The following is a 24,259-nucleotide window of genomic DNA, read 5'->3' as shown; positions in this document are numbered from 1 at the left end:
AATAACAAGTATCATTAACATTAAAAATATAATGATCTCAGTGCAGTAGATCCGCCATGAAATATTCTATTCTCTAAAATCTTCTATGCACATACTCTTCTTCTCTTGCCTCATTCCACTGACCCGTGCTCCTGCCAAGCTGCAGCCAGCATCCCTCCATATCCCTCCACTTAAAATGCATCCTTTCCATCCTAATGGCAGGTGCTGTGTCAGCTGGATTTAAGGCACTCGGTATATAAATGCAGAACCTCAGCAGATAGACATGAGATGGAGAAAAGTGTCCTGATTTTCCACCAGACCTGTGGGAATGACACAAAGCCAAGCATTATTACATGTGCAAGTGAAGGCATGCCCAGAACCCTTAATGCAAGGCTGAGTGGTCTGAGCCCATAGTGAATGACCTGGGTAGAGAAACATGGTAGTCAAATTTGGCAGAGATGTCAAACTCGACACATAGACAGACGGAAGCATTTTTAGCCCTCCTGATTGGCTGCAACAGCTGCAGACCAGCAGTTTTTGGTTAGTTTGAACTGGCTTTTAGAGATCTTGTGGCTTTGACTCCTGCTTGTAATCGTCTCCAGCTGCCTGGGTCACAACTCTGTCCACTCTCTCCCCGTCTTCCTCATCCCTTTGTCACTGTTTCCTCCTCTACCTCTACTTTGTCCTTTAGGTCACTGAGTTGGTTGGGAAAAGTTCACGTCTTGCTTCATGTGATCATCGTCTTGTAAATCAGTGTCATGTGTGGAAGCGGGTGGACTTGCATGCCACCTGTATTTTCACAGACTTTTTCTGCACTCTCATGTCGGCTTTTAAAAAGCATGGATTGTAAGTAATTTGCATAGTTGGATCTAATGTTCTTCATGAGCTCAGAGCAGGGTTCTGGAGGAGCCATATGGATTGCTGAACCCGTTACTGCGGCAGATAGCAAAAGCAGCATGCAGCCTTTCTGCTGCTGATTTCTGTGTCAAAGGCAGCTGTGAAGGCAGCTCCCCTAGAGGAGGTGGCAGTTGTGCCTGATTGGCAGCTTAGAGCTGGAGCGTTGTGGCACTCAGAGCCTGGCGGGAGATGATTGTGATTATGATGGGCTGGCTGACTGTACTCTGTGCTCACACAGCCTGAACTTTCCTTCACTCATTTGGCTCGGAATGCAGTATCTCTTCATCACCTGAATTTTTTTTTTTTTTTTCTGACCAGAATATCTTTTTGGTTTTACGCAGACAGATGACAAGCTCGTTACAGGATGTATGATAACATCATAATTAGGGAAATTAAAAATTACTACTCACCATGTACCAAATGGCAGTAAAATGTCTTTGGCAGATACATCAGTGAGGGCCGCCCCGTCACTGAGCACTAACTTTGAGACAACCAGAGAGAGATGGAACTCATACCTCCACCAACACTGAGTAACTCTCAAGATCTAACACTCTCCACTCCACAAAGTTGACCAACTTTTGTCAATTCTTACTTTTCTTGCTTTTAATTGAAGGTAATCTTTTTTATTTAACACATTAAAAAATGAAAGTTACACATGTGTGGTTGACACAGGATGTATGAACTCCCATTACTTCCTGGAAATAATCTCTAATAGTGACCTCGTGCTGCACCAGTAGGAGTAAATAAGCCAGTCACATCACAGCAAAACATCGACCTTGTATTAATTAAATGACTCCTGATTGGGTACTTTTTACGCTGTCTACATCGACTTCCTGGAAGATTAATTAGCCTGACGTTAGTTATGAAATTTTGTCATAGATGGAGTGACTTCGCAATGAATTACAAACTTCATCTATGGTGAGTGAGCAAGTTTTAAATTAGAACTTAAGCTCAGTACTCTTGCCATCTAAAGCATGTAGGATGACATATATCTCGGAAAAAGTGATTATTTACCAGTTTGTGTGATTTAAAAGTATAATGCAGGTATTACCTGATTCCCCCTCGGGAATCAACAAAGTATTTATGATTGCATATTTTTTCCAAAAATAAAACGAGACCCTACTACCTACAGAGGAAGCAATAGGATTTGAACTGACAGCCTCGACCAGTGTCATACTGGTGGGGCTCCAGGAGTCCATCAGGAGAAGCCACTGGCGTGTCCAGTTCCAACTGGGCCATACTGGCTCACACTGCCCGTGGATTTGTGGAAATAATCTCCTCCTCGTTTCGTTCAGACTGTCTGTGCCGGTGATGAAGATGGATACATGACCGAGCTCCGTTCAGCGCCGCCTTGCCAGCAGCCCGCCACATGTGTGTGAGCTGCTGTCCACTCTTTATTCTCCTGCCTGACAGAGTATGATGGATTGTGTGTGTGTGTGTGTGACACAGAGAGAGAGCGATCGAGAGAGACACAGAGACTATACACTTTTTGTGTATACTATAGATTTGCACATTTGTGTTTTGGCAGTTAGTATCTCCTTCATTTGCCTGCATGTGTGTTGTCCTTACTCAAGCAGATATGAGAACACCTTTATATCCTGTGTGTGTGCGCACATAAATGTGTATTACAATAAGGCAATGACAAATTTAGTGGTATTAATGTGTAATGGGAGGAAAGGCTGTGCTCCTTAACAGGCCTCCTGGATATAAACCCTGTCACTCATCAATTGGATAGCTTTATGCGGGCTTATCAGGGCACTAAATGAGCTGCCATTATTTATAGATTATTTATGAACTGCCATTTTAGGCTAAAAAGAAGTGGTCTTTTTGTTCATTAGTCTCCGATTCAGCCTGAAAAGGGCCTCTTTTTTTGAGGGGGAGGGGGCTAAAAGCCACCGCAGGCAGAAATAGAAAAGGGCCTCATCCTTTCTAGATGCCGTTGGAGGAAATGAAGCTAATTGCAGATGTTGAAGCTCAACGGTAATTTTGGAGCGTGTTTGAAAAGTGTATTGACATCTTTCTCGAGAGGAAGAGAAGAGTGTGACTGGGAACGTCGGAAATAAAGTGTCTTGCGGGGAGCGGGATTCGTGTGAGCGCGCATCGTGTCGGCTGGGTAAATGTGCTCGTCTTAATGCATCTGGACCCGTGTGTGTGTTTGTGAAATTGCAAGGTCAGTGTTGATGAGCAAAGAAATGTTTTGTTGGAGAGGACACACACACACACACACACACACACACACACAGCTGCATCCCCCCAGATGGACTCACTGCCTCTGACAGTTTTGCCCTAGGCAGGTGATTGTGCAAAATGTTATTTCCAAGGTTGGCACTAGCTGCCTCCACCCCCCCACCCCCTCCTTCCTCACGCACCACCACCGCTGCTTCCACACACACACACGCACGCACACGCGCACACGTATCCTTTTGTATGTAAGGTCTTTTTAAATGCCAACTTCTTTTTGCTTACATCAACAAACAAATAGTGTGAGTAATTCTGCTGACAGGACAGGTGTTAAGCATTTTCCCCTCCATTAGACACATTCATGCGACAGCCTCGGGGACGAGCAGCGGAGGTGGGGGCATTGTCTTCAGGGACGGCTTTTTGGTAGACTCTGCCATTTTCAAGGAGAGGGATTTAATTGATGGTGACACATGACACAATCACAGGTTACAGGGGTAGACATTCAACTTTGAGAGGAACTGAAAACACTGTCTCTGTGTTTCAGGACTCGCGCCCTGACACGAGCCGGTCTCCTGGCCCGCTATTCCGACTTTTCCACAGAGCTGCTTTGTCATTTCCTAACTAATCATTAGCACCAGCCTGAATGCAAATAAAGCTGCACTGGAGAATATTCCAGGCACAGTAATGCTTTGTTACTTTAAGGAAGTAGGGATTTATCAAATGTATCAGCTTAGTACCCGGCTTACTTAATTCCATACTTTAGAAAGGTTTAATGAGCTCATAATGATCCTGCATGTTTAGTGTAATATCTACAAAATGTATATACTTCACATTTCTGCTAATCTTTTTCCAAAGCGAGCAGTCGTATTTTAGAATGCCAGTATCATTTTCCCTCCCTTTTATTCAGCCATTTGTCTCCTTTCATTCCACAATGATATGAAAATGAACTCTCAGAGACTTTAGACTTTCTTCACACCGTCACTGTGATAAAGTCGTCCACATGAGCTTTCCTAAAAGCAGCAGCACTGGTGTGTAGCCGGAGTGAAACGGTTTCTCTGCTGGAAAATAGTTTGCTTTACACAGCCCATTATCAGCTCCCTGGTTTATGAATAGCAAAAACTTTATTAACGGCAGAACATTGTAAGGTGGGTGTTTGAACCAAAAATTCACATTTGAAAGTCAAGGGGGTTTTATTATATGCTGTGAAATCTTGAGCACCCCCACATGATTTGGAAAATGGGTTGCTGTGATGCAAAAAATAGGGAAATTGTGGTAAAACTGGGCCAAACATTCAAAATCATTGGTGTGGCCCTTTACTCTCAGTGAAGTCTTTATTTGTTGAGATACATCACACAGTATTTAAGAAAACTTTGTACTTTTAACACCTGACTGGCCATTGAAATCTGTAATGTGATAGGTTAGAACTAGTGATTTTTTTTTTTTTTTTTTTTAAGAGGATACATTTTTATTATGTGCAATATATTAATTATGCATACCATTATTTAATGAAGGTCTTTTAGTAGCAAGCTGTTACTGTAGCTGAATAACCAAATTTTACCAAAAACAAGAGGTGATGCTCGGTTTGAGTTTGAACCTATTTACCTGAGGTGTTTTGGATATGAGAATACTTCAAAACAAGGTGTTCACAGGCGACTGAAATGTCCACATGGTGGTGAAATCTCCTCATCAGCTGCTCTGAGCTCCTCTGGGCTGCTGATCCACAGTAATGTATTTCTATCTCTCTGTTCACTGCCACACAAAATAACACTTTCAGCGCTTAAATGAACACCAACAAATTAGATTGTGCCAGTGTAAAAAGTAACAAGCCCTGGTACCTATTTTTTTTTTTTTTTTTTTGAAGAAATTAAATAGGTCTTTTCTTGTTATTTTCCTATTTGAATTAGAAAATAGGCAAGTAACATGGAGGAAACTTCCGCTTAGTAACCTTACACCAGGAAGAAACAGCTTGATTGTACTTTAGGAAATAATTGCAATTACACAGAAACGAGTACTGGGACTTGTTTTTTATATTGGCAAAATCCATTTGTTCGTGTTCATTTATCCATTATAAGTGTTATTTTGGAGATGTTTGGAGCATTTTTGCACTTACCTTCCATAGTGCAGCAAAATAGATCCCAAAATAACACAAACAGGATGGAAATGAAAGCAAACAACATGGATTATGCCAATAATAACAACAAAAAATCCTGGTACCCATTTTTTTTTTTTTTAGGAATTTAAACTCTCTCTCTTTTCTTGTTAATTTTCCTGTTTGAACTGGAAAGTAGATCCGGCATGTAACATGTGCAGGAACCTTCCACACAGCAGCCTTGCAGCAGGAAGAAATGACCTCATAGTCCTTTCAGAAATAATTGTAATTACATGGAGAAAAAGGCAGGTACCAGGACTTTGTGCTATGAAAATAAATGGAGAGATAAAAATCCAGTATTTTGTGGATCAGCAGCCTGGGGGAGCACCGAGCAGCTGATGAGGATATTTCACCACCATGTGGACTCGTATCACACCCAGGGAACTATTTTGTACAACCCAACACTTCACCAGAGTTCAGTTTTGCTTTAAAGCTGCGTCTTTGCCCCAGCAGCTGAGGCCTTTGGCTGCATGTCAGCTCCTCTCTGCCTCATCTTTTCTCTCTCTCTCCATTGTACCTTTTTAATAAATCAGAAATGCCCCCAAAAAATAATCTTAAAAAAGTCCCTTAACATTTTTTTTTTTTTTACCCTGTCTATTTATAGTTTTCATTAGCTACGTTCAGTCAGGAACGGGCTCATTTTGAAAGATTCGGGTTTTATTCCTTACTTTAGCGTTGGAAAAAGCCTTAAACTCGGCTTTCTGAAACCTGCAGCAATAAATTCCAATGAAACATGGCATATTGATGACTTAATGAATGAACTGCTTTCTTAAAAGTTGTTAATATGAGTTGCCCTCCAAGCAGTCTTTGCATGGCGTGTTAGGGGAGTGATAATCAACATAAATAATTCACTGGGAATGATTCAGCCAGCCAAGCTCACTCTCCTGTTGCCACAGCAACTTGCATCCATTCATTTGTTTTGCAGATGAGTTATTACCCCCTATTAGAGAGGTGTGTATCCGTGCATATGAATGTGTGTGTGCGTGTGTGTGTGTGTGTTTTACAGAGGAAGAGATGATGCATAGCCTTGTCCACTGCCATCAAAGCTAATTCAGTAATTATTGTTTAGCAGAGGTAAGAACGTAAAAGAACAGATCGATGTATTATTCATATTTGAGGTAAAGTTGAATGCAAGTTTACATTTAACGAGGTTTACATTTAATGCCCTGAATGAATTCATTGTCATCACAGCAAATAACCACACAACCGCTAAAATATAGGCAGAAAGAAATGGCACTGAAGACGAAAAGATGGAAATATATGCCATTTTTTCAGGATCGTAGTCCTGTCTCCGCTGCTTTTCTTTTGCCCTTTCTCGTCCAGTTGTATCCCATCACACGCCAAGCTGCTGAAACTAGTGGTCATTTTTTTTTTAAAAATTCATTAAATCGAATCAAATACATTTTTTTGATATTGTTGCTGAGAATTTCAGTTATCGTCAACATTACAACACTAATAAGTTCATCAGAAAGCATTTTGTTCATTCATTCTGTGCTGACATTAATCCTATCAATAACAAATTCACATGTCTATATAAAGTGGAGTATATTAGCAAGCAAAGGGGCTTCAAAGCACCTCTCTGCCCCAAATAATCCCAAATGTATTGTTCATTCTCTCCTGAGGGCATAAAAGTGGTTAGAAAGAAAATTAGGATTATAATGTTCATTCTTGTACATTGTGTAACTGGTAGAATTTCAGGTACATCACATCTTACTGATGATAAACTACATGTTTATTCGGCTGGGGGCCCCTGGAGCCTCAGGCGCCTGGTCACTGGGCTCCAAACCTGTGACTAAACCGCTGATAAATACCTGCGGCGCTATTCAACTCAAACGGCCACACCGGTGATTTCGCATATTTAGTGTAGTATCTACAAAATGTGAAAACTTCATGTTTCTGCTAATCTTTTCCAAAAGCAAGCAGTGGTATTTAAAACGCCAGTATCGTTTTTTCCTCCCTTTTATCCAGACATTGACACACATGGACAGACAATAACATACAGCTGTGTGAAGGTTTCAGATTCCAACCTTTTATTGCCGGTTACTGAAGCATTATCTATCTTCAGAAAGAGCCCTGGCCAAAACAACAAACCAAACATCCCTGACTAGAAACAAATTCACCCACAAAAGAAAAGGTTACACTGCTGACGCCTTATCAACAAACACAGGAGAAAAGAGAGGCAAACCAAAATGGCAGCTCTCCCCTATAGCGTCCAGGCAAAATCGAGGTAAAATTTAAACCACACAATCAGAAATGTGGGGTTAACAGCCAGTTACACCCATAAATACAAGCACAGAAATATAAACAGGGGGTCAAAGTGCAGCTCCTCAGGTTGTCTGTGTGCCCAGGTGATCTAATTGGCTGTTGGTGATTGGCTGCAGACTCCCAGGTGCATCAGCCAGCAGCTCCAGGCCCGCAGACCCCGAGGAGCCACACATCACATTAATACACTTCATCACAAACAAATCACATACGTGGGAACGTAACAGCGCGGGAAAATATCAGGTTTAATGTTCAAGTTCATGTGAAAAGGCGTATTTCAGATGTGACATTTTCGTAAGGGAGCGTAATCTTAATAACAGAATGTACACTGTAGTGCAGCGTATTCCCCGCTCCAGGTGCAGGTGTATCGGAGGCCTCGTATTGTTATCTCCATCGCTCTGCGTGTGAAGTGTCAATGAGCAGCGTAACAGCGGCAGCCAGACAGCCTGTTCGGAGGCCCCACAGCAACAAATCTCCACAATATGTTCCCTAACAACACATAAACCATACTGCTGATTTATTCATGTTCGTCTCATTCCCCAGCCTTGATGATGATGCCCTCTGCTGAGTATTAAGTTATTTGTAATCACAAGAATGACTCTGTTGTGTGCAATTGCGCGTGCATCTGTGTGTATGTGTGTGTCCGTATGTTTACGTATGGCTCCTCTCTCATCCACTCAGCGGGTCGTGACACCCCCAGATGGGCGATGTAGCACTGACACCCATCAGGCGGGTGTCAGTTCTGGTGAACTTTGATGGGGGGTGGATTAGAGGCCTGGGGCACTCAGTAGGGGGATTGGGAGTGGGGGATGGTGGGGGGTTCATGGAAGTACAGATGTACAGAGACCCCTGAAACATCTGTCAGCTCATACCCACCACAAACCGGGCGGCAGTGGTTCAATGATTTTGTTTATTCTTTCTCTTTGGCACAGCAAAGGGCAGCGTTTGATAATTTCATAATAAGTTCCTCAAAATTAATGAGAAATTTAAAATGTGAGCTCGAGTCAAGTTGACTTCACACACACTGGATTTTTTCCCTGGGAAAGATCTCCCCGAACTGTCTTGAACTCACAGTTACAAGTGTTTTATATCCATCAGTGACACAGAGCAGCAAAATGGACATGTATTCATATGAAAGTGCAGTCGACTACCACCGTTATCCTGTTTAAATCCACTGGATCAGCGGCACACCGGGTTATTGCAAGAGTTTGGGGACACGAGGGACACCACAAACTAAAAAGTCACTAGCTCCCATAAAGTTTGGCCCAGAGCTCTAAACCTTTACACAGATGTAGCTTACAGGATGTAAAGGGCATGTGGTGATTTTCACAGCCCTAACACTGAGCACGGCCGAGTTATTACTGTTTAAATACGACTTACACAAGGCAAAAACAAATAGTTTTTTCATGTTTGAGCTGATACAGTGTATGTGGTGTATTACCTTTCTCAGTAACCATAATGCACTCACTTAGGAGAAAGATTCTGCCTTGTTTTTCTGAATCAGATAATTATCTCATAAATTTAGAAAAAGTGCAGATTCTTGTCAAATAAATAAATAAAAATTTTAAATTTTAATGAAATAAAAAAAATAACCAGTCACAGTCTACACATTTATTATGTGGATTAGAGCTGATCTCACTTAGTCCAGGTTGTCCAGACAGTTGTCATCCCAGTAACAGCAGCATTTCACACACAAAGGGTGTGTGTGTTTGGAGGCTACGAGTTCATTTCCACTCCAGCAGTTCCCAAAGGAGGTTTAATCACCCGGTGCAGATGTGATACACTTCCTCAATGAAAACAGACTCTGCCGTTTTTTGTTTTGGACTAAATAGTTGTTGAAGGTACTTCAAGTATTATTCCTTATTTCTATCGCTAAGGACATTCATGCAACAGATAACAGCTCCATCGTGATTAGAGGAGCCTTTATGGACAAGACCTTATTTACATAAGGATATTTCCTTAGTGCATTTTTTCAACACATTTTTCCTCAAGAAATTTTAGGCAAACTGCAAAGGAAACTATTTTACTTAAGATGCTTTATGCAGCCGGGCACTGAGCCTAACCATTCCTGAAGCAACTGTTTTTGATGTGTCAAAATGCTGATTTTTAATTCAGCCCACATCTTTCACTTTCCGTGCACGCTCAAAAGTGAATCATCTGCATAACAGCTGAGAGAAAATTAGCTCGGTGTGATAATCAAGAGGCCCGTTCCTTTCGTCCAGATGGCTGCTCTCAGATTCTCTGTAATCCATAAATGGCCTCTTTCAGCTGTGTTTTATTTCATATTTTTAGGCAGACAGTGGTCCCATTATTGATCATCTCTGGGTATAATGTGAGTCACTTATAACATTGCTTTGTTAGAGAAGACCTTCACAGCCACGGCTGACACCGGGCAGGCAAGGACTTGTTTTCATCTGAGCCCCGACAATACAGCCAGGAGTGTGTGTGTGTGTGTGTGTGTGTGTGTTTATGTTTCTGACTTAGCTATACTTTCAGGGACAAATTTCAGAGTAAAAAACAGTTAACTGGGGACATGGCTTGTCCAATTGGGGACAAAAGCTGTGTCTCCAATTTTGGGAAAAAGCTAATTTCAGGGTCAGTGGTTAAGGTTAGGGTTTGGTTAAGGTTAGGTACAGGGTTATGGTATGGTTACGGTTGGGGTAAGTCTCCAGGAAATGATTGTAAGTCTATATAATGGCCCAAAGAGTGACCTAAGTGAATGTGTGTTTGTGTGTGTGTGTGTATGTTGGTAGTTTTCTGTCTTTGTCCACGATTGTTTAACTAAGCGAAGAGACAGGCTCAGGGCCTCAGTAAAGGTCTTCATTTGTTTGTTGTTAAAGATCTAATTAGAGAGATGAGAGGGAACAGAATGGGATGCCTGTCTCCATCTAATTAGTGGGGAGATCCGAAATCTCTTTGAACCTCAAGGACACCCGGCTATTAGCCCACACATCAAAAATGAATTAAATCTTTGTGTGTGTGTGTGTGTGTGTGTGTGTGTGTGTGTGTGCATGCGTGCATGTGCGTGTGTTTGTGTCGTTTCCTTCCTGAAACAATTAAAGATTCGCTGGTTGAGTGGGTATCCCCCCGCTTGTCTACAAGTGTGTGGAGGAGAGACGGTGTGTTCATTTATTTTCCCGACCCGCTTATTCCTATTCAGACTCGCCGGGAGCTGAAGCCCATCACAGCGTACAGCTTGCCAATTCATCACCGGGCTAACACACAAACAGACACACACACACTACGGGTAATTTAACGTCCTGTCCACCTGATTGTAGGAGGAAACTCAGACAAACACAGGGAGGAAAGAAAGCACCAGGGCCAGGAATCAAACTCAGAGCCTCCTGGCTGTGAGGTGGCGATGTTAAGCGCTGAGCCTTTATGTTGCACCGAAATTTGAGTATGGATTTGATTTACATTTTGTGCTTTTACACCAATGAAAGCACAGGGATTTGTATTATTGACACTGGCACATTAGATTGATAAGCTTGGCCTTTCCTAGTTGCATGTCTTGTCGGGACAGTCTCATGAATGTGCAGTTATTTACACGCCGGGGGACATTCATCAAATATATGAGGGTCATTTAGGATAGTTTTCTGAAGTCACAAGTGGAACGCCTAAACCTTTGGTGACTCCATGACCTTCCCTCTAGTGCCACCAGCAGGCCAAAATGTTGCAATACCAGTGGTGGTTGTAACAAGTGAACTTTGGTGACAACATTCATGACGGCAAGAGGATGAAACCTGGTGGTGCGGATGACTTCATGACCTTCCCTTTAGCGCCACCAGCAGGCCCAGTGGGGCATCTGTGTTGGAAATAGCACACTGCTTGCTACAGGGACAGTGGTAACATTTTTCCTTATTTTACCTTTTTTTATTTTGCTTAGTCGTGGCATGATTGCATCAAAATGGACTGGAAAATGCCAGAATCGCTCCCTTCCCGTGGGAAGTGGGACAGTAATACACTGATAAATGCTACTTAGCTCCTTTTTGCAGTTGCAGTGGTTGAAGACTCCAAGGATAACGCTTGGAGTCATCTCAAACCTGAGAAAAAACCATTTTGGCAGCAGCTGTAGAATCAGATCTGAGACAGATTTACACAACTGTTACTAATATGTGGAGGTGTTCTTGTAGATAGATGGGCCTCAAAGACACTGAGAGCAGTTCAATGTCTAGTAATTCATCTGCTCATGTACTGTGGCATTATTACTCCATTTGTGGTTAAAATAAAGACTGTCTTCTCCATGCAGGTTCCCAGTCAGTGTTGAGTTACAGGCCAAACAGATCAGAACTCCAGGCTAATCAATATACAGCGTTGAGTCCATGTCTGAAACCTTATTTCAGTGAGAGCCAACACACATGCCTCTCTTAACAATATACTGGCTCATTAGTATTATTTTTCATAGAATGGACATTTGTCAAAAGCTAGCTTTCTAACCTGCGCCACCTTTCTCCCATCATTTCCTGACACGATGAGTTCTAGTCACTGAGAATTTGGATAAATCATGTCCCACTCAGAAAAATGCTATTTCTGCTGGAAATTTACAACATTTTAATGAATAAAAAGAATCAAGGGCATCATCAGGGGGTCCTTTGCACATTTGTAAGGTTTTTTCATAGGTTTATTTTTAATTTGTATTAATTTAATGATTATATGTTGGCCCATACCCTACAAAACCAGTTGTCCTCGGATTGGAGATAATCATTTCAACTTGATTAAAACAACAAAAAGTAATAATTTCACTGAATAATATCTTTACCACATGAAAGAGTACATCATAATATGTATTAAAAAATACAAACAATGGGTTTTGAACAATATTTACTATTATTTTGTGGTTGCTCAAAATGTGTCCCAGATATTCGTCACCACCGTCAGATATTTATTTAAAAAATAATAATAAAAAAACTACAAGGTCAATTACATTCCTGAGGATCCCTTTTCGAACCTTCAGCTCTACCGCATGCTTCAAGACCACTCAGGCTCCTGGAAGTTTGCTATTTTCTCTTAAATCTCTTCATATTTTTGGACACTGCTACTGTCACAACCATAAATTGTCAACACCGTCACTTCTGTATAAAAAATATTAAATTAGATTATGGAATAAATGTATACTTTTTAAGAAGAGGTCTGATGCAGGTAGCAACAGGGCGAAAACAAGCTGGCTAATGTGAACAACTCATGCTTATCATGTGAAAGAGCAGGTTTTTGTCACCACCGTCAGACGTCACCACCGTCAGGTTTTCTGTCTGACGGTGATGACTGAAGTCTGAAAAATCCTCATAACAGTGCTCAGGATTGTTATTTTTTGTACCAAATAGTTAAATAAAGTTGTTAAGCAAGAAGCCATTGGTTTTAAATGAATATGCTTACAATATATTCCCTTTGTGCTGTTGAGTTATTAAAGTAATAGTCTCTTTAATACAAAATATGTTTTTCAAATAAAAAAAAAAAACATTACGGTGACAGTGTTGACAAAAACAAAGTAGCCTAATAACTGGAAAAACCTATTTTGTGAAAAAAATGCAAAATGAGGAGGTTGCACTGGTACATTGCTGAACAGCCAAGACCTTGGCCTATAATGATATACCTTCAGATTTTGTAATTTAACACACTTTTTTTTTTTTTTCAAAATTAAAACCTGTTTCATCCAAATTCCCAAGAATCAGTGACGTACAAGTGCACATAAGAGATAGATCACTTTTTTAGTGTGTGTGTGTGTGTGTGTGTGTGTAAATTGGGAAGGACGCTCTAGACAAAGTAGATACATTTTCAGCTCAGTCCTACACAACATGCCAAAGAATACATCCACATGACAAGACACAGCAGAAAATACAATAAAATCAAAACAGTTAAAACTTGTAAAAATCTCACGAGAGACCAAAAGACACTTTCTGCCGGTTCCTACGAGAGTAGCACCCGATTCACATTTTAGTTGTGTTAACACATGCACACATTAACTCAGAACTTATCAAGCTCAAGCATGTTTGTTATAATAATGTGATTTTATTGTGCAAAGGAACAAAGGAGGATGAGGGACAGGAGACAGAGACAAAACCTAATTATAGTTGATATTAGTTGTCAAAGGGGGATATCATTGCGATACCACATAAATGAGAAATACCTAATGAAATACCTTTGTCTCGACAAGTTCCAGTGCCATTCGCTTGCATGCTCATAAACACTTTATAAGATTAAACTGTACAGATTATAGCTTCAGAAAATGAGTCACATCTTGAGTGAGTGCATCGGTCGGTTTGGGACATCGGTTCAGTTTGGCATTTCATCTCTTCTTAATCAGTTTGCTTTAACTTTGATTTTCAAAGGACAATACAAGGGACCATACAAGTGATTCTGAATGTTTGGTCCGTTTACCACAGTTGAACCACTTTTTACATGGCAACAAACCATTTGGCAAATCATGCAGGGATACTAAAGATTTCACAACATATAATCAAAATCCCTCCGCTTTCAAATTTAAATTTATAATGCTCTGCTTCTGTGGCTGAAAAAATCCTCACAATTCATAAACAATGGAGCTGATAATTGGCTGTGTAAAGCAAATGTTTACACGCTTGGGGACTATTTTCTGGCGGAGAGACAGTTTCACTCCGCCCGATTTCAAATCATCAAAACACAACAGTGCTGCTGCTTTTAGGAAAACTCATGTGGAAGACTTTATTACGTTGATGGAAAAGCGGTGTGGAAAACATTTGAAGTCTCTGAAAGTTCATTTTCATATCGTAGTGGAATGAATGGAAACAAAAAAAATTTGAATTCTTCGAAATATCGAAGTTGTAAAACATGAGAGCTTGCTTTGGGAAAAGATTAGCAGAAACGTGGAGTTTATACATTTTGTAGATAATATGCTAAACATGCAGAATCACTGGTGTGGTCCTTTAACAGCGTGTCGGTGTTTTTATTTAATCAAAGAGCGCCTCATCTGCATAGGAAAAGCACATCCTTTAGGCCACTGAGACACAATGCCTAAGTTGAAGCTCTGTTAATAGGAAGTCTTTCCAATACGTCCCTCCTCCTGCCACATCCTGCAAACTTGCCAGTGTCACATTTAAAATTAATGAGAAATTTCGAGCCTAATCTCATTGATTTATGACCATAGCCAGACATACATTATTGATCACTCCTAATCACTGCTTCCTTATTTTATGAGAAAGAATGTCTTTCAGTAATATTTTCCACCCTGAAGCTGTTACATTACAGTGTATAACATTATTCCCAAAGTGGGGGAAAAAAGCTTGATCTGAGCTGTGTGTATCAGTTAAGTTAATCATATGTTTTCTGTGATGCTCTCCCAGGTGATGCTCATGTGCCTCACCTGCATTTTATCTGCTTGCTTATGAGCTCAGTGGTCATCAGGCTTGATCTCAATATTTGAAATGGAGTCGTACTCGAATCTTCATGCTTCTTTCTCCATGTACTTGTCACATCTTAAAACAGAGACACAATGTTTTCAGCCCTTAGCTTTCATCAGTGTCATTACTGGTGGAAAGGAATACTCTCATTTTTAAAGATTAACACGTTTTCCCCTCTCTTACAGGCCTCTTAATGGCCAAGCAGGCGATCACAGAAAAACATGACATTATCAATCACTAGGCTATACATAGCATGAATAAAAACCACTAAATAAATCGTAAATTCTACATGAAGGTCATCTTAGTATACATATAATCATCAGTAAACAATATACAACAATCTAAATAGATATTGGGAAAGTTTTTCTGTTTTTTTTTTTTCCCCAAGAAATTAGTGTCATCGACTGACGACATCAGATAAACACCATTCAAACTCGAGCTGCAGATTTCTATTTTTGTGGCGCTGGACGATTTTTTTGTTTTCCTTTACGCAAAGCTACACGGCCCCCCAGCAGGGGAAAACACAGCTGCCGTGCAGCCCACATGAAACACAGGCGCAGTTGTTGTAGCAGCTTTTTTAAAAAAAAAAAAAAAAAAAAGCTGCTTCACCCCGGTGTATTTTAAGGGTAAATCAGCACCTGAGAGCAATAAATAGGCGAAGGCAAGGATTTAACTTGCATCATCCTGATCCCAGGTGATTGTAATTATGAGGAACACCTGTAGTACGTCTGCATGTGTTCATCTGTAAAAATGAGAATCCTTTCCACAAGTAATGACACTGATGTCTCTGTTTAAAACGTGAGAGGTAAAAACAGAGAGAAGCATGAGGGTTCCAGTGTGAAGCTGTTTCAGATGTTGTGATCTGACTTCCAGAGTAACGCTCCTGACAGTCCAGGCGCGGCGGTCATCAGAATCGATCTGCCATCAGTATAGGCCTCGCTCTTCAGCGGCACCACACAGCTACTTTGGTGTACATTTTTTCTTTTTGTTTTCTTTCTTTTTTTTTTTTTTTGGCAAGATATTGACTGTTTTTGCATGGGTTGTGCTTTGGACCACAACACAGCAGTCACTGATGACAGCTCGGCGAGAAGGCAGGGAGACAGCAGACAATACAAGAGCTGTACGGTACAGTTCAGCCAGTGAAAACGAGAAGCACTCAAGCAAGGTAATTACTGCAAAGGTCTAAAAGTTATCCCACAATGATGGAGTCCCCCCCCCCCTGCCCTCCCCTCCTACCCTCCCCCTCCCACTCCTCCCCCACCCTCCCCTGTCTCCCAGGGTTCCCTGATTATGGGTTGTATTCCGCGGCCGGGGCCGGCGGTGACGTGCGGGGAGGACCGCCCTACTCCCTGGCCGACTATGGCTCCCTGGGGCCCCAGGCCGCTGCTCAGATGCTGCCCAGTGAGCATGCCAGCTCGGCCTGCACCTCTCCCACCTCCCTCCAGCACCACCTGCACAGCCCGGACCCTTTTAAGAGCCCAGGTGTGTACCTCCATGTCTCTGCTACTCCCACACATTCCACCTCCGTAACCACCGAATGCCATGCATTTAGACCCACAGTCGGCACGACTCATTGCCAGCTCATAGAGAGAGAAAGAGAAGGAGAGAGAAGGAGAAAATAGAGACAGAGCCGGGGAGGCGTACAGATAAAGCACGGAGGCATTGCACTGGGTGGCAGCACCGGCACTTAGCCTGGAATGCAATGCATGCTTTTCATAGTGCTGCCTTTTGAGTATTGTTCAGTTGATTTCTGACATTTTGTCATTATCACTCGCTGTCATGGCTTAAATTTTCAGTGTATTGACACATCAGTGCATCTTTTGTTTGTGCCCTGCATTTGACTGTCAAGGAGTGGTTGTCAAATGGATTAGCACTAGCCCTTGATATGCCATACTTATGTTGTGTAAGGTTGGATTTAAACTGGCATATATGTGTATCATTACAATTTTTAGTTCCACTGCACATGCATACATTGCCTGTTAGAGAACGGTAAAATATGGTAAAATATTAAAGAGCAATGCACCAGAATTTCATAAACAGATGAAGGCTCACAGCCATTGAAGTTTTGAGACAAGGCAAGTGGGTGTAAAAAAAATTGTCTTTCTTGGGTGCAAACAACATACACAGGGTCTGTGCGGTTAAAAAAAAAAAAAAAAAAAAAAATCAGTGCTCAGTGTCCAGTCAGAGCATTGTTTTTCTTCACGTTTTCTTTGATGCATTTTACCCCAGTCTGTGTATTTATCTGTGCTGTTGTGTAAAAAAAAAAAAGTCTTGCAAACATGTATTTAGTCTGATTAACCTGTTTATTCAGCTTTGTGTATTTGTTGTACTTGAGGTCTGTGGTTTTGTTTCAGTTTTCCTCGAGGCAAAAACTCAACAAAACAAAACTGTAACTTGACATCTGCAAATACAATTCGACATTGATCAGGTGGACATGTGGATAGATCACATGAAAATGCTGAGTAAAAACTAAATCTCATTGGTTATGCATGAGTAAAAATGAGGAGCTACTAGCTGGTTACTGGTGGGTGTAGCATGTTGTTAGCTCCTCTTTGAGAAACATAAAATAGTCAAAGCAAAGTCAGAGCAGCGGGGCAGAAATCACACATGCAGAATTTAGAGTGCGAGCAAGCAAAACTAACATTATCTGGCCTTTGTGCATGGTAACCATTAGCTTTCTCATAACAGTATGTTGACTTTAATGTTATTAACTAGCATTTTATCCAGATTTATACGACTGAAGTCAGTGTTACATGGAGCTAGATCTAACGAATGACATGTTGAACTGTTCTTAAATCAGTGATGGCATCGTTTCACCTGGCCAGGTTAGGTTAACTAGTTACTGACCTCATGGCATGTCATCATCCAGAGAACACATCCATGGCTTGAAGCTGCTATTTGATTGACAGATGAATGCAGCCAATGATATGAATCCCATGTTCTTGTGTTTCTGATTCCTACTTGTAAGTGGCTTAAACTGAGAGTGCATGGGCTGGCTAGTTGCAAGTAATAGTTGTAGTTGTAAATTGTAAGCTATGAATTTGTTATTTTTTTTCATTGCATTTCTTTGATTAAATTATGTTTGCAATTATGTTTTTTTTTTTACACAACCAAACATCACAGAGTATGACCTCAACAACAAATACACAGATTCTCAGCTGTCAGTTATTATTGCTTTCCCATATAGATGTAATTTATTGGAGGCTCACAATTAGCTGTTCATTGTGCGTACTCACGCTCTGGAAGACGAGCACAAGCAGGTCAGAAAAAATTTGCTCAACTAAAGCTATTTAAGATTGTGGAAAAGTAGACTACTTAATAAAACAAAATATTTCCGGGACCCCCACTGGGGGTCGGGGGCCTGTACTGGTATGTCTGGTATGTCATGCACTGACTTACTGACTTACTGACTGGCTTTTTTAAGAAATATGATTGTGGAGCCTCCTACTGGCATTATCAAACATTGCTATTTATGGCACCTCCTAGTAGTGACTAGTTAACACTGTCAGGGATGGGGCCCAACGAGCACAGCCAGTTAACTATGACAAGCAAATTGTTGAACATGCTTTTGAAGAGCGAAGAAAAGCACACCTTGAAGAACTGGGAGGCATGTGATATCAAATGTTGCTCCCCGGCAGCGCTTACAGCTTGACACTAAGGGGTGGCACGAAAAAACTTTTTCTTCTCTTATAAGCAACACATCACACACTCACCTCAGTCTCTCTGTAGCACCCTCGGCTTGTCTAACCATCTCCAGTTATTTCTGATAAAGTTACTAAACAGGATGTTGGACAGAATTGGCAATACACTGGAACATGAAAACCACTGAGAGAAGATCTTGCTGGGGACGCATCAGGACACGTTAGAGTCAAGCTGGACGATATGGACACAAATGTAATCCCGATATGTTTTTTTTTTATACTGATCGATTTCAATAATACAATATATGTTTAATAACACTAATAATAATGCTTCATTTACAGTTTTACAGGAGTATTTTTCATAGGAACGGCATTTTTCATAGGAAATTACCGAATTTCCCCTCAGGGTTCAATAAAGTATTTCTGATTCTGATTCTGAAAGAACCTACAGAAACCAGATGGAGTTAATTATGGTTCATAGTATACAATTATTTATTATCAGAACGAATAGGTGAAAAACATTCAACAGAAGCAACATGGTTTTAGGCATCATATCTTTAGCGATACAGTACGTAATTGCACTGGTTATGTCTTCGTATGCCTTCGATGTCTTTTCGCACGGGGTATAAGAAGCAGACCCGGTTGTTGGTTGTTGAACTTCAGCAGTTTGAGTGGCAGTAGTCAGGCCGGGCTGTTGGCTGAGGCGAGCATGACAGTGCTGACTTGTGGTTTAGCAGCGCCCTGTGGGCCAGTACCTTCTGAGATGGTGGAGGAGGTTGGTGATGTTTCCCATACTGCTGGTCGCCCACATCATCGGCACTTGACGCTGCTCTGTGCTTGGCCAGACTTCAGGGAGCCAAAGGTTTTCCAAATAACCAAAGCGGTTTGTCCATTCTTTGGTTCGGCTGCTCCATACAGTTGGTGATCCTGAGTTGTTGTGAATGGTAGAGGGGCTGGAAACATCAACCACTGACACCACATTCTGCTCTATGATTGGCTGTTCGTGTAGTAGGGGGAAACGGACTCAGAAATAACTCTATTGAAAATAAATCTCATAAATATGTCATCATTATCGTGGAAGACTTTATTGCGGAAATTATCGAGATTGCTTTATCGCCCAGCCGTACATTAGAGTTTATACTACAAATGCATCCAAGACCACCTCAGCAAGTGAGGTGATTGATGAGTGATCAGATCACAAGGCGATCACTCAGGGCGATATTTGCGATCGCTAACACTTAACGCTGTCCACTTGTTATCTGATCACATAAAATGTTAAAACCAGGTGTAAACAGGGTCATATAGTCGTGACTCATCAGAAGTTGATTTATGATGAATCTAGCCCGGTACCGTGGCAGTTGTGTTCGTAAAAATGACCACCGCTTCAACCACCTTGTATGTTGATTTGAAGTTCTGCAGTCCTTGCCTTTAGCAACGCTTGCTTTGGATCTCCTTATATTTGCAGATTCATAGTTCTAATGAATGATCTGTCTGCATTTCGATGTCCAGCCATTGTAAATACTTTGTGTATGCAGGAATAACTGCACTTGCATTGATACTGTACCTCCAGCAGTTCCAGGCATCATCTTGTGACTTGTGAGTGTTTAACCATTGACTACATGCTCAATTATATGTCGTATTGTTAACTCTTACTTTGGATGTAGAAACTTCAATCTTGCTTGACAGTGTGTCGATTTTGCCAGATGAAGGAAACACATATAGCAGAAAATTCTTCTCATAGGATTTACCTCATATCCCAAAGCTTGGGCATATTTGTTTAAAACCAACAGAGAAGCACTGTTTATCTGCTCATGATGAGTGCCATCTGCTTGAGTTGTGTTCTTTTGTGATTGTGGAAAACTGAGCACATCTCCAAACTACACCTCATTCAGTAGCATTAGCAAATCAGTAGCCACTTTGTTTCCTCCCACACAGTGTACCCAGGGATCATGTACTGATCTTAGTGCAAATGTCAGTTTGTTCTTAACAAGACACAATTTAGGATCGTAGAATACTTACTAACTGACTCCCACTGGCAACATGCAGATCTGTCCATGGAGAGGAAAACAATTTTTAGCCAGCCTGGTGCAGCTCAGCCAAGACCCAATGTGACTGATGATCAGCTGTTACAGTGCTGTGAAAAATATTTGCCCCCTTCCTGATTTCTTATGTTTTTTCCACATTTGTCACACTTGACTGTTTCAGATCATCAAACAAATTTTAATATTAGACAAAGATAACCAGAATAAATACAACTCAATTGAGATCCAATCTCAATTGAGTATCCAATTGAGATACTGTGGTATGACCTTAAACAGGCCTTTCATGCTCGAAAACCCTCCAATTTGGCTGAATTAAAACATTTCTATAAAGATGAGTGGGCCAAAATTCCTCTACAGTGATGTGAAAGAGTCATTGCCAGTTATCGCAAACGCTTGATTGCAGTTGTTGCCGCCAAGGATGACACAACCAGTTATTAGGGTTAGTGGGGCAATTACTTTTTCACATAGGGCCAGGTAGGTTTGGATAGCCTTTTTCCCTTAATAAATGAAATCATCATTTAAAAACTGTATTTTATATTTACTCAGGTTATCTTTGTCTAATATCAAAATTTGTTTTATCTGAAACATTTAAGTGTGACAAATATGAAAAAAAAAGAAAAAAAGAAAAAAAAGAAATCAGGAAGGGGGCCAATACTTTTTCACAGCACTGTATTTATATCAAGTTTTACAACAGAGCTTGAGCAGGTAACTTCAAAGAGCGGTGGACTTGAACTCATTCAGCTCAAACAGCACCCACCTGAGATTCAGCACCTCGTCCAAGTCGCTCCCACCCCACCACATGCATGCTAATACGTGTGGCTGTAGCACCGATGCATTGAGGGAGCAGGACCTGGCGAGCCGTACCTACGTTAAGCTAAGCTGAATACTGTAGCTAAGGAGGGCTAGGTGGAGTTTTTATGGTGAGGGGAAGCGACCATGCATAGCAGCTGTTCACAAGAAATGACTGGACTGAAATTGTGACAGTTCTTTGAGGTGACTTGTTATTTGATTCATTCCGAACAGATTTTGAAAAATTAGATTACAGCCCCAGGAGCAGCCCAGAAGACTGGATTTTGTTCTCATTGCATTTACTTTAGATCAAACCCTCTGTGTATGTTGATTTGTCAAAATTATGAAGAAAAACAGTTACCCTCATAAGCTGTTTGATAGCTGAATAGGTAACTATCTAGGGTTTACACACTGTAAGTCTGGGTGAACCTAGGCAGATGGTGCAGTGGGACACGGCACTTCTATGTTTGTCAAAAAGACACCGTTCACTTCATAGGCATTACTGTGTGAAACATGGACAGAGCCTGTAATTGCTGGAAGCAGGCGTATTATCACTGTAGAGCCCAGGTAAGCCGAGGGCAGACAGCTGTCTGATGAGGGTGGCTGTTGCTCACCAGTTCTGTTATTACATAAGACTACAGGCAGTCACCCTGGAGTTTGGCCTGCGGATCCAAGACAAGCCTGATATTTCAGCCATGGAGCAATGAGCGACATTTGTATGTGCATGACAGAAACAGCTGAGCTGATGGGTCGCTCTGTTCTGGCCAGTTGTGAGGCGGTGCCAGTCGACTCAGATTGGATCAAAGTGGTGCTTTGTAGCTACAAAGTTTTAAATAATGCATTTTTCAGTTTTGATAGTGCCTTTCATAACTTAGTATGGTGTTATAAGTTCACATAGCCAGCTAGTAAGTGCTCATTAGGCAGCAACAATTAAAATAAATAGAAAAGCTCACAACTTAAATGCTTACCGTCAGCCCCGATGATGGATTGAACCATTCTTCAACAATTCAAGCACTGGTTTTGAGACCTTTACCCCTGTCGTCTTTCAAATATAAGCTTATAAGCTTACCTTTACTTAATTATTATACTTAAGTCCACCACTATCTCTTATTCAAAGCTGTTAAACTAATTAAGTTCAACTAGTCACCTATACTTTGTGCAGTTCTCATGAAAAATCACTACAGAGCATCCTTTGATCTGCACAAGTAAAACTGTTATGGGGATTTTCCAGTCATGTCTGAGTATAAATGGCCCTGGACACGGCCAATGTGAGTTGACACTTACATAATATTCAAAAAGATTTTTTTTAAAAATTGCCGTCTTCATAGATGAAACAGGCAAAAGTTCCAGGCAGAAGTGACCTCAAAGTTTGACCAGTGGCCATCTTCAGCGTATGACATCAAGTCCAACCCAAGTAAAACGACAAGTAAAAATGACGATTCTATCAAACATAACAAATGAGTGAATGGAGGAAAGTTCGTTCATTCAAAGGATGAAAAGTCAAATTCTTCATTTAGGCCAGAGGGTGACATTGATCATAATCAATGTAGCCAATACGCTTCTCTTTGTAGAAGTCTTTTATTCATGTTACCTCCTTGATGAGAATTTTCAACTTTTTCTATTCCAATGGTTTGTAATTTTATGGTCATATTCCAACAGCGTCAAGCCACTGGTGACATAATGTCTTGCCTAGGGATTGCTGATTTCTGGAGGAACTTTATGTTTAAAGACGGAGCATGATGTTTAAAGTTAATATTTGAGAATCACTATGGCTTCATCACGAATACAAGAAACACTGAGTTGCAACAAAAAACAGTGAGTGAAAGAGAGGAAGACAGAGCCAAAGAATCTCAGCTGAGGTTTTACATTTGCTTAAAAACTGACTGAAAGTTGATGAGTAATTGTTAAAACACCATATAACAATACCAGTCACAGTAGAAGTTCAATAGTTGGTTTGATCAGAGATAATCTACCGGGATATCTATCTATCTATCTATCTATCTAACTGTCTGTATCTCCTTGTCCAGTGAAAAGACTTGACGAGTGTTAGCTTTTCAAACTGAACCTTTGACAGTGTTTCGCTGCTGTAAAACTGTAAAATTACAGCCCCTGTGTTTCCGCTGGATCAGAAATGGCTGGTGTTTTTGGAATATAAGTTTACCATTAAGACTCGCTGGTAAAACTTTTTTCTGAAGGTGGCACACAGTGAGTAATTCATACTAGAGTTTGGATCGGGCCACATAGTTATGTCTGAACCCGACCTGAGACAGGAGCACAGTAACCGAGCCCGACCCAAACCAACCCAAAGCATTCTTTTTTCATGTCCAAACACGACCCGAACTCTAGATTTTGCTCATCCTCCATTCCTAGGTTACATTTACTGCCTGAAATAGCCTACATGTTGCTTTCACCATTGTTGGACATACCCTGGACATTGGTTTATTTTTAGCCACAGAACACGCGTCAGAACAAGTTCACCTGTTCGCCCCTCAGTGGCTTATTTAAGTAGTTTGTTTGATTAAAAGTCACTACAAGCGTCGTCACCTAAACTCCAGCACAATACAGGAAGTTGGCCAGAACAGATAAGGTCCATCATTCTTCACTAAAATAACACCAACGTGACCAAACCCAACCCATAACAGATATAATTTCTGAGTTTTTGTCTGAACCCGGCCTGAGGCATTGGGTCCTGACAGGTCACAACAGGTCTCAATTCGGGTATCCACACTCTACTTGATACAAACATTTGCATTTTGGACTCAGTTGGGCGGGAGAAGTTTTGTTTGTGGAAACATTAATGGAAACTTTATTGTTTGGACTGAATATGGACAATTGCGTAATACCTATGCTCAGGTGAGTATTCGTCACGGTAACTAAATGGATCTCGAATCCAAATCTTTATTATTAACAGACTCAAGGTCCAGATATAAGAGACACACATAGTAT

General features: G+C 41.0%; 1 protein-coding gene across 8 annotated transcripts in view; it reads left to right on the top strand.

Moving 5' to 3' along the window:
• The window catches only part of LOC115369625 (RNA-binding protein Musashi homolog 2), a 367,622-nt gene that overhangs the window by 324,841 nt on the left and 18,522 nt on the right, over window positions 1–24,259 (top strand). For 4 of the 8 annotated variants that reach the window (XM_030066264.1, XM_030066265.1, XM_030066261.1 and 1 more), the window contains exon 12: window positions 16,120–16,323. The exons of the other annotated variants lie outside the window; for them this stretch is intronic. In XM_030066264.1, coding sequence (XP_029922124.1) covers window positions 16,120–16,323 — 204 coding nt within the window. The remainder of the gene's footprint in view (window positions 1–16,119; window positions 16,324–24,259) is intronic. 8 annotated transcript variants of the gene reach the window in all.

The sequence above is a fragment of the Myripristis murdjan genome, chromosome 13 (assembly GCF_902150065.1).
Source record: "Myripristis murdjan chromosome 13, fMyrMur1.1, whole genome shotgun sequence".
In the NCBI taxonomy this organism is placed as follows: Eukaryota; Metazoa; Chordata; class Actinopteri; order Holocentriformes; family Holocentridae; genus Myripristis; species Myripristis murdjan.
The sequence above is the reverse complement of the archived record's forward strand: the minus strand, read 5'-3'. Positions and strand labels throughout refer to the sequence as shown.